Source organism: Echeneis naucrates, chromosome 19, assembly GCF_900963305.1.
Source record: "Echeneis naucrates chromosome 19, fEcheNa1.1, whole genome shotgun sequence".
In the NCBI taxonomy this organism is placed as follows: Eukaryota; Metazoa; Chordata; class Actinopteri; order Carangiformes; family Echeneidae; genus Echeneis; species Echeneis naucrates.
The window spans coordinates 11117509-11134688 of record NC_042529.1 but is presented as its reverse complement, the minus strand read 5'-3'; the positions used below and the strand labels follow the sequence as shown (position 1 = coordinate 11134688).

Below are 17180 nucleotides of genomic sequence, written 5' to 3'. Positions count from 1 at the left end.
TCGCTCATCAGACGGCCGTCACATGTGACCTACCTGCAGCTGACTGATGTACACGTCTCGCTGCTCGGCCAATCACAGAGCAGACCCGCTGCCCGGGGCCCCTCCCCCCCACTCCCCCCGCCCCCTCCACCTCCTCCTCCTCCCCCTGCTGATGCTGCTGCTCCACAGCTTTATAAAACACATCCTCACTATCGTCTGGTCCAACATTAGTTACAGTCAGAGTATCTGCTGTCCTGGAGCAGAGTCCAGATGAGAATCACGTAGTTATTGTTGTCAGATTATTACGATTGCAGAGTTTGTTTCACTGACCTCGTGGCATTTTGTTAGCATCATGGTGTCACAGTTTACAGTTTAAACACCATGTTAATGATGACTTTTGCGCCTTAAAGCAAGTTTGAACGAAAAGTGTTCCTCAGTGAGTCTCCTGGGTGGCGCACTGAAGGTGCTGGGTAGTTTAACTCCATGTTGAGGCCATGTAAAACCCGATGAGAAAATGTGCAACCTCAATGTGTTGCTCTTGTGTCCGTATTGTGTCATTCTAAAACGCACAGTATCAGGGTCCACATCTAATGAGCTGTGCTGTGTTTTATCATGACTTACAGGTAACACGGGCTTTGGGGTAGGTTTAAGACACTTGTGTTTCATTTTGGCTCCTTGTCCTTCGACTGAGCAGTTAACATAATTTCCGTTGTGGCTTATCACCTCCCACTGCTCTATTTGAATACAGCTCTCCAGGCATCACCATTTAAACCACCTCACTATGTTTCTTTCCACAGAAAAACTCTTCTAACCCTGTCTCTTTGTGGTGCTTCTGTGTAAGAACTGCAAATTCTTGAGTTGAACTGAATAAATTGGCCTATAGAAAACAAAGAATGGTGGTAACATAATTAACGCTTTTTGAATAATCACTATCACACCCATGTCACACATTACTATGTGTGATCTTATATAATCCAGCTTTGTCTGTTTGACCTGGGGCTCCACACAAAACTGTTAGTAGTTAGGATTATTCCTACTGAGGTAGATAATGGAAACTAAAAATAGGGTGGAGGCATAGGAGTAAGATACTCTGATGGTTTATTTAGTGCAGTGGCACAATAATTACAATTTACAGTTTCTCAAAGCTTTCTTAACTCACTCGGGCCAGTTTTAAAAATTCTTGTGAAAGTGCTCATTTACAAATGTCTACATTTCTAACTTGAACACTTGTCTTTAATTATGGGCCATTATTGGCAAAAGGACCCAACAATAACTTGTCAGTGTGGATGGAGCCCAGCAGGAAATCTCCCTTTACACAGACAATGTCTTGCTGTATGTATCAGATCCTGTTGCCATCTTAGTATGTATTAGTAAATAGTTTTGATCATTCTTTGGTTATAAAATTTCGACATCCTCAACGGTGGACATGCTGATCGAGTCCAGATTTTTGGGGACCTGAGTGTCTCTTAGATGTATACCAATACTTTTATAACCCAGAGAGACAGAAGGACGTACCACAGTCAATAGTTAAAGTGAATAGCCTGCTGATACAACAATACTGATCCTTTCAGGTCACACTGCTTTCTTTTCTGGTGTGATAGACAGCGAATATTTCACAATATTTCACAACCTCCAACAGTATAAATGTGTCCAGTAAAATCACTAGCCTCCTTCTATCTGTTTTAAATGTAAAATTTCAGTATAGACATTGATGCATTGTGTTTCTGTGTGGTTTTGGATATGAACTCTGTCTTTTTTGCTCCTGGGGGCATTTAAGTCCACCCCCCCCCCCCCCCCCCATTCTAAATAACATTAACATCATAAAAACATCAGCGCCCACCACAGGTAAATCAAGCAAATCTATGTCAGTAGGAGTACCTTGACTTTATTTTTTTTTTTTTGCCATGCCAGAAAAATATTGACTTGATATTTTAAATGTCAAGGTTCAGTTGCATGTTAGAATGCCAGTCAGGAAAAAGAATAAAATCAAAGACTTTATGGTTTTATGGTATCTTACATTTAAAAAACATTTTATGAATGAAGTCAGTGGACATCATTGTGATTTGATCTGACGTAACATTTTGCTGAAATATCATGGATGTGTACAAATAATGATCATTTCCAGGTGTGTTGCTCCCAGAGGCAAACACTTTTAGCTTGTGTCCTTGAACAGCTTGTGTGTGTGAGTGTGTGTGTGTGTGTGTGTGACCACTAAGACTGGTCCTGCCAGGTTTCCTTTCCTCCTCTTCAGGTACACTGTATCTAATCAACCAAACCTCGCTGATGCTGGCTCTGTGGAAACATTATCTATTACTTTTAGTTTGTTCAGTTTCTGCCTCCATTGGCCCTAAGGCTTACACTGTTTATTTAGCCTCAGCCACTGATAAATTCTGAGCTGAACACACTTCAGTAATGAGGCAAGTAAACAGGGCCTACACAAGCATGCTCTGTTTGAGCAAAACAAACTGTATAAACAGCGTATACTCTCTGTATCTCCACAACATTAACCTGGAATTTGTTGAATCTGACAATTATAAGGTAGAAAAGGGATTTCAGACACAGATGAGAATTTATTCAACTCATGTAAATTGGAACTGAAAACATTAATGTCATCGTTTGAGAGCCCATGTTCAAGGACAAGAGTAGCTACCAATGATGTTTGCAGCTGGAGAGGCACCAACACTGTTATGCAACTAGCTGTTTTATCACATCTTAGCAAGTGGTCATGTCATACCAACAAATGTTGAAGCTGAATGCACTGTCACACAGTGCTGCATGACTTTGCTGTCACAAACGGCAGGTGCTTTCAGTCCATTTAGGGCAGAGAGAGAGAGAGAGCCATTAAAATCCCTGACTCATCATAAAGAGGAGGGGGTGGAGAGATGAGTTAGAGGTGAGGAGGATGAGATCTGGACGATTAGTCAGTTTTTCCATGAGACCAACGCTGGCTGTCTGAAAGAAAAACAAGTGTGGATGTCACATTAGGCCATGGTGACAGCAAGGTGGCCTTTGCCTGAAGACAGTGTGTTTGACTTCCTCTTTCATAAAAAACAGCACCAATTTCTGTGTGTCACTGACCGCTTGTCTCACAGCTCCAGGTCTGACTCCATCACATGGGTGAGAATCAGGGAGGTTTGGGACAGGAGGTAACGCTCTGGTCTGGACGGAGCAGCCCAGCTCGGAGTTGGCAGGCTAAGGCCGTGGTACCCAGAGGGACTGATGCACTGAAAATGGCAGTTCTTCTCCAAAGCTGAGAAGTCGTCTTCCCACTCCAAGCCTGCAGGCAAAACCAACCAAATGCACAGTTAGTGACATCGAACTGCCAACAGCCTGCAGCCTCTGGGTCTGGGACATACAGACAGACAGATAAGTTTGCTAAGCTTTGTAGTTTCCCACCCTGATCTTATTACATTGTCACGGGCCCTTGTTTGAAAAGTCACAGTGGAGTGAAAATCTTCCGTTTTCTTTCGATTTTTTTTTTTTTTTAGAATTTCCATGTTGTAAAGTTTATTTTCTTATTCATCACTTAAATTCAATCAAAGATGTTTTTTTCACAGTGATTTGAATTTGAAATTGTGAGCCCACATTCTGTTTTACCCAGAATACGTGATATATTAAAAGTAAATGCTTATTTCAGACTTGCATACTTGCAGAGACTACAGCCAGAGAGAGAACGATGCTATATCACCAACTCTGCAATGAAGAAAGTTTAACTCCCAGTAAGTAAAGATATAATTGCAAAATATATATGAAATATCTGAAGTGAAATGATTTGGTGTAGAGCACAAACGGAATCATCACATTAATTTAGCTTCGGCTATTACATCCGCTCAACAATGTTTTGTCTCTGTAAAATCTTTCAAGTTAGATACTTTAGAGGGATGTAAATACTTTAGATTATGTAGTGAATGGCATAAACCAATCAGAAATATTGTTGTGGACTCTCAGAGCTGTACCACTGTCTTCTAATGTGACATCCGACAGGTTGCAGGGAGGGTCGCTTGGCAGAGATGTGCAGGCCTCAGAGTGCAGCTCCTCGGTGGGACTCTCCTGAGAAAACCAACAGTGGATGGTGACTGAAAACCGGCGATGTTTGGAGCATCAAAGCCTCAACTGCTGCTGGTAAGTGATCTAGTGCTAAAGCTGCATTTAAAGAAGCTATTCCGTCACTTTCACGGAGACCTCAACTCCTTCATAAGCTCAGTGGGAAATAAAACTCAACACCAACCAAGACTCAGTATTCATGTCAACAAAAGACCAGTACCTGTTCAATCAGGTAGACTGTGACATCATCATCAAAGGACACACTCTTCCTCATTTTCACCTTCCTGTCGCTGCCAGAGTCCTCTGGCCGATTGTTGTTTTGACAGGATTTTAAAAGACTTTTACGTCTGTGTACGTTAACGTTGTCTCTGATAACTATTTCTTTCTGTTCATTCTCATAGTTGTTGTTGGGATCAGAGGGCGAGTCGGCAGTGGAGTTTTTTAAATCACCTGACACGTTGTCATTGTCACTGAATTGGCAAGCCGTATTTCCTGGTAATGTCCTACAATCTTGAATGCAGCAAATGTCACTAAAAAGTTGTGACTGTATGTCCTCGTCACACAAAATGATAAACCTATCAGGACGATTCATTGTGGTAGTTTGCCTCTGGGTTGCCAAATTTATGTTCTTTGTGATCGAAGGAAAAATGTCCTGCATATTTAAAATAATTCTGGTCCATGGGGTCTCCTTTGGGCATTCTGAGACAGAAGAAGCCAATGATTTATATACTTGGTGCTGGGCTGGTTCGTTTAGAAGACAACAGTGCTGAGGAGAGAGAGAAAGGGACGATGCTTGTGTTACCAAGCTCAATCTGCGGTCAGTGTTCCTCCAAAGGTTAAGAGCGACACTTCCTGTTTGGTCAAGGATACAGGAGCACATGATTGGCTGCTGCTTCTCATCTGGCAGGTTCATCTGACCTGGTGATATCCAGAACTGGAGCTCTTCACCCCTGTATGAATGGGTCACAAAGACCCAGTTGCATATAATTAGACTCAGTTCATCATCGTGTGATGCACAAGAAAAAGAAAATAAAAATCATAGGCCCATGATAAATTTCAGTATGGAAGAGCTTGACAAATATTTCCAGTGGGTGAAAACTCTTTTGGTCTTGGCCTTCCAATCCTATAAGTATTATGAGTCACTAATTAATTTCTCTGACCTAAAAAGACTGAGAAAAGATTGGACAATAAACTCTTTCAGTTTTCTCAATAATCTGGCTGCATTTGTTCACAGACTGTGTGCTGTGCAACGACAATCGCTTTTCAGTTCACCTCCAAATTGAAAAGAAATTGAATTAAATTACCATACAAATGTAATTACAGGTGTCTTTTTTTAACCCTGGCCAACAGCAGCATGCAGCAGGCAGCCTCTCAGTGCCTGTTATCAACAGGATGACCTGAAACTGATTTGTCAGCCTTTGTCTGTTGGATGAAACAGCACACACACAAGCAAAAGCATGCACACAAACACATACATTATTTGGCCACTCACTCCTGAGCTTGAATAAATATCGAGGCCCATCCATCTGCGGAGACAAAGACGCAATAGGAAACTTTCACCGCTCTGCAGTAACCAAGCAACTGCTGGATGAGTGACTCAGGAAAGGAAGAGAGGCGCTGACTCACAGCAGCTGTGACGTAAAGGATGTAAAAGGACACACAGACCCACACTACTGTATGGTGTCTCACACACACACACACACACACACACACACACACACACATATGCAGCAGGCCATGAAGCCTGTAATCTCCCTGTTTCAGGTAAATTAACACCTCACTGTGTAACAGGTGGAGAGGCTCAAGGAAGGACAGATTATGAGACCAAACAGCCAAAACAGGAAGAGGAACCTCGTAGGTCCTGTCACATCAAGAGAGGGAGACACACAAGTCAAACCTGCAGCGTCCACACAGATCATCAGTCACAGTAACGAAAATGAAAATGGTACCGTTTGTTTCCTTTGTGACTGCATCTCCTTGAAGAAATCCTTTTCAAATCATCCAATGAAATCACCATCGTGGCTCCATCCCGAAAGCACTCACTTTGTACTAACTCTGCAGAAGTAAAAAGGGGACCATGGTTATCAACTGGCACATCCTATTATGAAATCTTGCTGCATCACGATGCTGCAAAATGTGTTGCAACAACCTTAATATCTCTGCATCCACCCTGCATAACACCAGCACCTTTTTCTCCTACCTTGTATTCCGTGAGCCCCGCTCATTCCCCCAGCTTTTAATGCACGACAGGAAGCTCATCAAGGGCACCGAAAGGCACAAGCTTAACGTATGGATGTGGAGAGAAGGCAGAGGGATGCATAGAAAAGGAGAAGAGGAGGAGAAAGAGGAGGAGGGGGGAATCCAGTGGGATGGAAATTGAAGGAATGAGGGGGAAAATGAAATGAAGGGAGTAGATCAGAGGAGCTAAGGGGTGATGACAGCACAGTGAAAGAGGGTGCTAAAAAAGATGCTATAGAGGACAGCGTATAAAAGGATGTGAGGACAAAGAGAGGGCAAAGAGCTCATGTACTCAGCACACTCTCTGGAGGCTGCTGGACTCCTGCAGAGGAAAAGATAGGGATCAATAACCTCTCTGGTCTAATGAAATGCTGCTGGCTTTACTGATAGAGAGTCGAAGCTGGTGCTGAATTGTAACAATATATATAAATATACTGCTATATTGATTATGAGTTTAAAACAGTTATAGTTCACATCAAAATGATTATCCCGTATGACAGTCCAGAGACAGAGTGTTTGGATAGTTTCACCTCTATAAATTACATTGATACATTTATTGAGTGAGACAAGACCACAGAACAAACAAGACCAGAAAGTGTCTGCAGCGAAACCAGGCAGAAACCAGGGAGATGCATCATGAGGCCAAACCCTGCACTGAGTCAACACATAATGTGTTGCTGTATGAACAAATGCTTTTGTTATTGATGAAATAATCAGTTGTACACAGTGTTATCTTTTAATACTAATTCATTTGTTGACCATTTAGCATTTCTTTATATGATTCCTTCTTGCGTAATGGTCTGTGTTAGGTGGAGTCCACTTTCCTGAGAGCCAAGCCAAGCTGAGCAAAAATGAACGTTAGCTCCCTCCAGAGGTTAAAATCACCACAGCAGGTTTTTGGGAGCACTGAGGTAAAGGAAAGTGCAACAGAGGAGTAAACCTCTTGAGTCTGTTCTCTGGCTGTTCAAAGAAAATGAGGCTTGTTAAATTTAGAAACAGGTTACTGCAGATTCATCATTTTTAACTTTTGCTTATATGAATAAAAATTAATGCATCTGCCATCAATGTTAATCATAAATATTAACTACTCTTATGATTCCTACTGCTCCTGCATTATTTCTGCTGCGGCTTTCAGTTATACTGCAATAAGATTCATCATCACTGCTGTTGTTATTATCCTACTGTGCTGGTCCAGTCGTCCCACTGGCAACAAAATCACTGATGCTGGAGTTCCGTTTTACACACCCAAACAGCATCAGGATGTTGTTCCCAGGAGGCAACAGAGTCGCCATTCAGTCCATCTCTGCAGGGGATATGAGGGAAAGGGGTAAAGGAACAGTGGAAAAGAGACGCAGAGATGGACAGATGGGGTTTCCATTGAAACTTCCCGTCCTAATGCTCGTTTAGCTTTTTGCCAAAGTCTCTCTTTATGCTCAGATCCTGTACGGTCGTCCTTTGCAGCATCAGATCACCCAGCAACCTAAAACGCCACAGTGTTTCAGTGTAGTCAACTCTATTTTCACCGGACTTAGCAGTACATATGAGGATGTGGCATAGTCAGGGAGCCTTAGGCCTTCTCGCTGTCACAAAATGTGAGCTGGTTTCAGTCTATTTCACAATCTATTTTCACATTGGAGTTGTGATTGATGTGTCCTGTTTGAGTTTGTCATAATCTGATATCTCAAAAAGTTGTGTATCTAAATGCCAGATGAATCAGTGATACGTCATTGGTTTCAGGCTCCCCCATTGACTGGGAAGAACACTAGGAAGCCTAACAGTTGTGTTTTATAACCGATGTAGTTTATTTAAGCAGGACAAATCACTGGATATATTTTCTCCTCTGATCTACGCTGCTTCACGCTCAAAGCCAGTTAGCTAGCTCTCTGGTTATGACTGCACAGGAATGACTAAATGGCTTCCCTGCCGCGTACAGGGAAACCTGAGCTCACGGGGCAACAGCAGGTGAACTAGTAAAAAGAATGTGTGTGTTGTGTTAAAGAGGGTGAGGACAAGCCTGAGCACCAAAGTGACATTTCAGTTTGAATTCTTTAATTAACCAGCTTGGGCTTGCAACTCCAAATGAGTTGTAACCTGCACAGTATATGCCAGACGAACTGTGCGACTATCCTGTTACACTGCAGGCGCAGAATCATCATATCCAGCCCGCAGACGGCAAGTGACACCAGACAATCCATGAGAGGGGGGTAATTGGAGATCATTGGGCTTATTCGGAGCATGCCAAATACACCATGCTTCAAGCCTCAATAGGAACATATGGACCTCCAGTCTCTGATGCCGCTGTGTGACCCCAGTGATATTGGGCTGTGCAAAGCACTATGGGTAGCATGGGAAAATGTGGCATCCAGTCAGAGCGCTGGCAGTGCTGTTTGCAGCCTTTATTTGGACACAGCTGGGTAGAAAGGCTGGGGGGTGAAAGGTGACACTAAGATAACAGCATACAGAGCGGTAAATATGTCACTGACATGTACACATTTGTTCAAGATGCGTGACTTCAGCAGTAATAAAACTGCGGCTTCCCCTGTCGTTAAAGTGTAAAACAAGCTTTGGGAACTTTTTTTTAGGGGCGGGGTAGCCTTTGTATTTAAATTGGAACAGGTCTGGGTGTTGCTCTGCATGTGGTTGTGAATTGACTTACTAATTTGTTTCTAATTTGCTTCTAAATTTGTAAACAATCACTGGTTGGCCCACGGAGTAGTGTGCCATGCCATCAATTCCCTTTGTAGACTTTTCTCTTAGGTGAGAGATTATAAGGTCTTACAAGGGTTTGCTGACAAGGTATGTTTAATATGATGACATAAATGTGTTATCCAGCTCAGATCATTGGATGAGTATTTATGAGCCTCTGTTGACAGCAGCACACCTGCTCTGCCCCGGTCCAGACCTGGGAACAGCGCCCATCTGAACTAGCACCATTGCTGCCAAGGGCACTGCCATATTGGGTGAACTATGAGTGAGTGTGAATGTAAAGTAAGAGGGAGGGAGGGGATGTTTGGATGAAAAGTTGTAGTGAGAGAGCGACAGGAGGAGAGAGGAGGAGAGAGCTGTGTGTTTGGGGGGCCGGGGTAGATCTAGCTTTAATATCTCTAATTTCCTGATGCTGTTAGAATACAGATTGCTGAGAGTCAATTATTATTCTAATATTCACTGTACAGCATCCATTTCACAACAGGGTGAGAAATGAATGTCCCTTCAAAGGAAATGAGATCAGTACACAACAACAGTGCGCCACGTTCAACCATAGATGCACGGGTGTTTACATCACAATAAGACACACAGGTTGATCTCCATGATGATGTTTTGTTTGAGCTGTTTCACATAAAAACAAACTCACATCCAAATATCCAAAGCTCATATACTTCCAGAAAAACAAACCTGATTCGATAATGCCTCGACATAAAATGTTAACGGAGAATGCAAATCCATGCAGGAAATCACTTTTTTTAATGTCATGTAATTTAATTACTCACAGAGCAAAAACACAAACAAGTGAACAACACGATTCTGTTGGTGCAAACTGTCAGCACATGTCACTGTTGCTGTCTACCACCTGACGGCAGCAGAGAGAGGGAGCTCCCCACAGTGAGGGTAATATGGCTGAAACACAACTATGAACATCTGACGTGAAGTAAAGGCTAAGAAATACAGCAGCTTCCGACACTTAACTATTATCTCAGTCTGGTTGTAATAGCAATTATTAAGAGCCTGCGCCTGTCTGTCACTTTACGTGGAGCCACTTCAGCTCCAGCACTGGTGCTGGTTGAGCAGTGTATGTAAACACTTACCTCATCCCGTCCTGTAATTAAAGCACAGCTATGGGAGCAGCTGAGCATGGCAAATGATATTGTAGCAGCACTATACAATTAACACACAGTTGCCACACACACACGCACGCACAGGAGTGAGGAGGAATTTCCTTGTCAGGATTGCTGGTGGGAAAAGTGCTGAAAAGAATGGCCATGACCTCTGACCTGTGGGGACACACTAATAGAGGCGCAGACTTATGTACAGGCAAAGGGGAAGGCAGCTGTGGGACTCCTCTGCTGGTTGAGATTGAGCACTCGTTGACAGAACTCTCATTTACACACACACGTAGAGCCCCAACCAGATAAGAGAAGGTCTTTTTTCAGCGGCTAATCTTAAATGTGATGAGGTTTACAGAGGCCTGTGGCTTTGGAATATACATAAATATCTTTATTTGGGAATAAGGCCGAGCCCTGGGGTATATCACAGTACCTCACGCTATATGAACATGAAACAGTACACTGTGCTTCTCCTCACTTTTATACAAAGACCTGCTTTGGCGTGTAGATTCCAGTAACCGTTGTATAGACTCTGCAACGAAAAGAATAGGCTGTTCAGGGAACATATTTTGGGAGAGGTCTTAGCTTGTCAGTCTACTGTGTCTGTTGCAGTATGTCCTGCACATCTATTTGTCCGAGAGACCTGTAAATCCAACCAGAGCCGCTTTCCCTGACACCACTATTTTTGCTGCCTCAACCCACCCCCCTCAACTTAGAAGCTTCCAAGGGAGTCCCTGGCTCCCCCCTCCCAAACCCATCTACTCCTCAGCACAAATCCTATCACTTACATTTAAATCTAGCTGGAATTAATCAGACCCTGATCCACTTGCACAGCGGCAATCACATTCAAGTCAGGACTGCCGCTTGGTTAGGACTCAATCAGATAAGAAATAGAGTCCAGGACCAAGGACTTACAAACAGCTAGATCTCAGCGCATATAGCATTTATCTCATCATCTGAAGTCATTCTACCAGACGTATGAGGATCAGCCTCTGACGGGCGAAACCACCAGATCACTGCTGGCGAAATATAAGAGCAGTCTGCTGCTCTGACAGGCTGACAGGGCCAAGAAATAGTTCAGCACTCATAATGTCTTCTAGAACAGTACCATGTTCGTTTTGCGTGTTTGTTTTTTTGTTTTTTTTATGTGTTATGTGTTTGTTTGTGTTTTTTTTCTATGTACTAATCAAAAAATACATAACTTTCTAATTAGCACTAGGAATATTATCTTACCATTGTCTCCCCCATTTCCAGTCTGGATACTAAACTGGATTGGCAAGCTGATAGTTAGGGATTCATATTTAGCATGAGAGGAAGACTGAGTATCTCCTCTGACTCTTAGCTAGAAATCAAATAAACATGTTCCTTAAAAAAACAGAGAGCGAGAGAGAGAGACAAAAGTAACTAACACTTGCTGGCTTTGCATACTTGTAGTTTAGTGTCTTGTGTGGCTAAATCTTATCACAACACATTTCATATTCGCCTTGTTGTAAAGTGACAAATAATTGGTTTTTGTCCATGTGACAGCGTTAATGCTGCAGCCGCTGGCAGACACCGAAAAGTTATTAAGTAACTAAATAAAACCAACTAACATTAGTTTTTCCCAGGGACTTTATCGCCCAAATCATGATCACAAGACAGCAAAAATTTATGTAAGAAAGAACATTTTTAGTCTGACTCTCATGAAGTCAGCATATACACACTGTAGAAACATGCACATACCTACAAACAACCACGTGCTGTATTGTAGACTAAATAGCACTAAACTCAAACAAATCCAGCCTGAGTGACTGATGTCAACACACAGCAGAACAGGGAAGACAGGGACACACACATTCACACACAATCACACATGTAAGCCCAAAAGATCGGCGCCAAAACGGAGGCGTGAGCTCAACAATTAGCAGACAGGAGTTTGTGGGTGGCGGTGATGGGTGGACCTTAAAGCGTGTGTTTGGGTGGGGTGGGGTTTTAGTTAAATTTGAGAACGTCACCAGCATGCCCACACCACAGCTGGTCAGATAGAAATAGATTGAGCAGTAACATAGCCCAGAAAAAAGGAGGAGCTTCCACTTTCCTTTAGGATGCATGAGTGAAGAGGCTCCTACCTCTATCTGCCTGACTGTGTCTCTGTCTGAGAGGCCAAACATTTTCATCATTGCTGAGGGCCTGCATATTCAGTCTAATGTAATGTCGCTGTCTGAAAGCCAACACATAGGGCTAAATATATGTTGTTCCTTATTGTGACTATACAGTGAACGTTAAAGGTCAGTATGAAACCAGCCACCATCCTCAGTACTACAGCCCTACCCAGTACTCAGTGACATGAAACATTATGATTTAGCCTTTCAAAAAAGGATTGAGAGATGAAGATGGGAACCATAACGATGCAACAAATTCATTTAACTGTGATAAGAGTGACAAAAGGGGCATTCTGATCATTTAGGGGGATTGGTTCTGTCCATAACATGCTCATGTTTTTCCTGTAGAAAAACCAACCTGTGTTATTGGGGCACAGATCAGTGAATAATACGTTTACCTTTCCGACTTAGAAGTCATTAATATCTATGGTTGTTAATGAATTTATTGTTAATAATAAATTATTATAATTAATGGTAGAACTATGCGAAGCCATATCTCTGCACAGAAGCCTGTATATGTCTGCGGCGAATCCTGTCAAATCAGCGTTCTATCCTCTATCATCTATCTATCATTGAAAACATGCAAACCTGTTAGCACAAAAGAGAAATGTGCCCGGCACTGACAGAATATGAAAGGCCCTTTAGTTTGAAAGGTGAACTTACCATCCACTGGTATAATACCTACCTCTGTCGCTTCGATGCTTCATGAGGGTTGGACTCGTCGTGGAGTATTTCCCAACACAAAATGATGTTATGAACTAGGAGAGCTTATATTTCAGCCAAGTGAAAGTACAAATGTCTCAGAACAAATCCACAAAGTCCCATAATTTACTTGTATGCGCTGACAAATTTTGTCTTCAGCCTTTCCCAATCACGCAGCAGGCCACTCCCTGTTACTTTTGCCAACATGGGACATGACTTTTCTCAGGTGCACCAGACAGAGAAAAAAAAAATGCTATCTGCGCAGACAGTACGTGAAGCGTTCCTGTTTCCATTGCTCAGACTCCCTAACAGCTGTCTGTACCTCGCACATCAGGAAAACATCCACCAGCTTAAACAAACTCCCCAAATCCATACGTGGACGGGACCATCAACCTAGCCCCATCCATTTCTTTCTGTCTGTCTTTTCCTGTCCGTCCCATCCCCCTCTTCCTCCTCTCATCCACCGCTCCATCATGCAGGAAGCCTGGTCTTCCTGAAAACAAATATCAGAGCGTGGAAAGGGGCAAGGCCAAGGGGGGCAGGTACATTAGGGGGAACAGAGGATGTTTTTGTCATTCCTCTGCCCCTCTGGCTGCTGCAGGCCTCTCTATAGTCCATCCTGAGGAAGCTGGGCTCACGTCACTCGGGCTGGACCTTGGGCCCACACGTGCTAGAGTTCTGTGTGATGAAGCTCTGCAGAAGCCCCTCACACAAGATTGTTAAAAAAAAAGTGATATGCAATGAAACTGTAAAAAACACAGCTTTTAAAATCATAAAAGCATCAAGAAGTAGGCCAATGTCAACATGAATTCCCACCGACTGCATTCCTGGCTCACAAAAGGGGTCAAAGGTGGTGTTGAAAGATGAGGATGGTGTGTTCTTTGCTAGAACAAAAGTGAATAATTTTGCCAACTAACTACACTCCAGTTCCTGCATGTAATAGGTCCAAACTGCCAACGCACCTGCAGCAGTGAGAACCTCAGCAGGTGTTTTCCACCGAGCCAACCGATTTACAGTACAACAAAAACAAGTGTTTTTGTCCTCCACCCGCAGTGTCAAATATTTCCACATTTGAAGTACGCTTCAAATTTTATGTAAACTATGTTTCATCATATCATCATAATGCAGCTGTATCAGTATAAATTGGGTCTGCAATGAATTTATTTAAAGCCTCCGCCTACAAGTTCTGTAATTTAGAGTTTATGTCGTTTTATTTTTCAAGATGAGGTTTTCATTTGACCAATAGCTGGATAGTATTATTTTCTGATGAACACTTGGTGCATGGTAACTCTCCATAAACTCTGAATTTTAAATGTGCACAGAGCAACACTGACTGTGGTGCACCATAAAAATTAGTTATTAAAGATTAGCTAACGAAGGAAGGAAACTGACCAAATGACTAACTCACGTTAGCTTTCTAACATAAAAATTAACACATAAAATTGAAAAAAAAAATAAAAAAAACTGCAATGGGTAAACTAAAGAAAGATTATACATCACAAAGTCACACAAAACCTACAGCACAACATATCCTGCCTAACACAAACAAACAAACAAAAAGAAACAACAGCAACACACAGTTAGCAATGAGAGGCTCATAAAATGAATGCGTGAATACCACAAGCACTGAAACATATCTCTCCATGTTAAAATAAAGTCACAAAAGACTTTCACTTTACTGTAGTTTATTGCTTAATTTCACAGCTTGTGAAGCTACACTGTACAAACTACAAAGTTCATTAATTCAATGAACTGAGCTCTTCACAGGCTACAGGACATAAGGAGTCTGTGACTGTGAGTGGGGACAGCTCCATGGAGCGCAGCCTGAAAGTGACAGAGGCCATAATAACAGGATGTTTACAGCCTGCGGAAACATTGCCAGGGAACGACCACGGGCAGGCAGGCAGCAACCGTAGCTGGAAACACTAGCGAACAGGAAATGCAGGCCAGCCAGGTTCCCTCCAGATGCACCAAATATAACCCCACTAACTCCTGTTTTGGATACAGACAGACAGTTAAGGAAGATTTGAATCCACTATGAACCCATGAAGAGACCACTGTTAAAACACAGTTGTGCAACAGCAAGCATCTCTTTTAGCCACCCTTTCACACACACTCACACACACAATCGCACACAATGGCTGAAGTAGTCAGCTGTAAGTGGCAGTGGACAGAAGGACACTGGTGGTTTCTGACACTGGGGGGTGAAGCCCATTCATTGGCACTGGTTCTTTCTTTTTGCCCATCAGTAGCCACATGTCACACCAGGCTGCATGATCCAGCACAACAGAGTCTCCTGGACTATGGCTATCACCAACTTTCTCGCAGCTTCAGACATCACCCTAGCTATTAATGCTTGTAAAGGTGAGGGGGGCTTTATGCGGGGGGAGGGGTTATTTATTATATGTTGGGTTACAGATTGAAGTATTGCGCTTGGCCCAGGATGTGAGGCCTCAGCTAACATTACATTACATTTCACTGTAGTTACATTAAATAATGAATGTTGGCTGTTGCTTATTCAGAAAAATGATTTCAATTTACTTAATCCTGCCGTGTGTTTTTGTCATTTTACTTTCAGCGAAGGATTCCTTTAGCCCGAAGATGTTTTTCAAAACTGTGGGCTTATCCAAGAAAAGTCCAGCAGAGATCGAAAGGGTCTTTGAGATCTTGGACCAGGACAAAAGTGGCTACATAGAACAGGATGAGTTGCAGTTGAGTTTTATATAAATATCCTTTGTATATGAACACGCACACATCTGTTCCAGCAGAGGTATCAAGCTGCATGTCACAAAAATGTTTATGGCAACCTAAAGAAACAATGAGAAAGGAATTGCATCACTCTTGTTTCTCAGATGCTAAATGCTTTTCTCTCACTGTGATGTCACCTCACTGTTCGCCATCAGACTCTTTCTGCAGAACTTTGCCAAAGGAGCAAGACCTCTGACTGCAGCTGAGACCAGAGCTTTCCTCCTGGAGGGCGACTCAGATGGAGACGGGAAGATCGGCTGGGAAGGTAGACAGGTTCTGAGGGAACGCTTGACTTCTTTGATCATTTCAGTTTTGTTCGTTTATTTTTTTTTTTGTTTGTTTGTTTTGCTTAGTTTTGTTTAGTTGCTCAAATGTGCAACATTGTCAGGAGAAAGGGAAAAGCATTCCTGCAGTCTGAGAGGAGATTGTGGCCGATACTTGAAACTGAAATAAAAATGTGAGGAATTAAACACATTTATCCACTTAGTTACAAGAATTTCAGACAGCATTCAGGTTATCACATCACCACTTAATTTAGAGGTATGCAATGAGCTGAGTTGGATGAAACCAGGTATAACAATCACCTCACACGATGTGTCACTGCCAGAGTTACTTCAGTGTGTCAGTTCACGGTTATTTTGGATGTAAGTGGTTATGGCAGAACAATTTGAGGAAAATAATCCAAAATCTAAATCTAAAATTTCTCAAATTCTGCTTTGCTTTCTCTTTCAGAGTTTTCTGCACTGGTCAAATCTTCCTAACGGCAGGACCATGTCTCTATGATGTGTAGTTTGGTGATGATCTCACAGTGGGGATGATGATTCAACTGTTAGAATCATAAAGGAAAATGCATCGCTCTTCAAAATTATGTAATGAAGTCATTAGAGTAAATTAATGTGTTGCTGTTCAGTTCTGTCCTTCCGTGCCAGAAGAGTTAATAAATAAATCTACTGTTTGTCATCAAAAGCAATATACTTTTTTCTGCTTATTTCCAGCGGCAGGCTAAAATATGTCCAACGAACAACACATTACTTTCCATTGTGAAAATGATACATCTGTGTCTTTGGCAAACTCAACCAGACAACCTGGAATAGTGTGGTGTGAACGGTATGTTTGCAGTTACACAACATGCAAGCTACATTTAGCCCATTTTGGTCGTTCAAGATAACATTTGAAATAGTGTTTCTTTTTTTCCCACTACAGTCTGTATCAAACAAGCTGACTGTGGTTATAATACAATGTAATGTCTCTCACTTTTGCACAATCACATGGCAATAAATATAAACTGCAATTCACAGTAAAGTGCTTTACATTTAATTAAATGTAAATAAACATTCGCTTTTCAATAATAAGTTAATCATAGCATAATAACGCTGTATTCCTCAAATACAACTACAATATGTACTTAATTTCACTTCCTGGATCGCAAGCGGGAATTGTCTATTGGTGCTGCAGGGAAGTTATTTATTTCACTGTTGTATTGAATGACATCAGGACAGTACTCTCT

At 42.2% G+C, this 17180-nt stretch overlaps 2 protein-coding genes across 2 annotated transcripts; one reads left to right on the top strand and one right to left on the bottom strand.

Moving 5' to 3' along the window:
* Positions 1-1941: 1941 nt before the first annotated feature.
* Positions 1942-4925, bottom strand: LOC115060201 (serine/threonine-protein kinase LMTK1-like). Its single transcript, XM_029528067.1, has 4 exons — positions 4244-4925; positions 3936-4029; positions 3058-3256; positions 1942-2931 (listed from the first exon to the last, which is right to left on the bottom strand). Exons 1-3 carry the CDS (start codon positions 4901-4903, stop codon positions 3066-3068), a joined length of 945 nt encoding a protein of 314 aa, XP_029383927.1. The 5' UTR covers positions 4904-4925; the 3' UTR covers positions 1942-2931; positions 3058-3065.
* Positions 4926-15219: 10294 nt separating this feature from the next.
* On the top strand, positions 15220-16434 carry LOC115059535 (parvalbumin, thymic-like). Its single transcript, XM_029527039.1, has 4 exons — positions 15220-15289; positions 15504-15636; positions 15829-15938; positions 16406-16434. Exons 1-4 carry the CDS (start codon positions 15229-15231, stop codon positions 16432-16434), a joined length of 333 nt encoding a protein of 110 aa, XP_029382899.1. The 5' UTR covers positions 15220-15228.
* Positions 16435-17180: the final 746 nt, after the last annotated feature.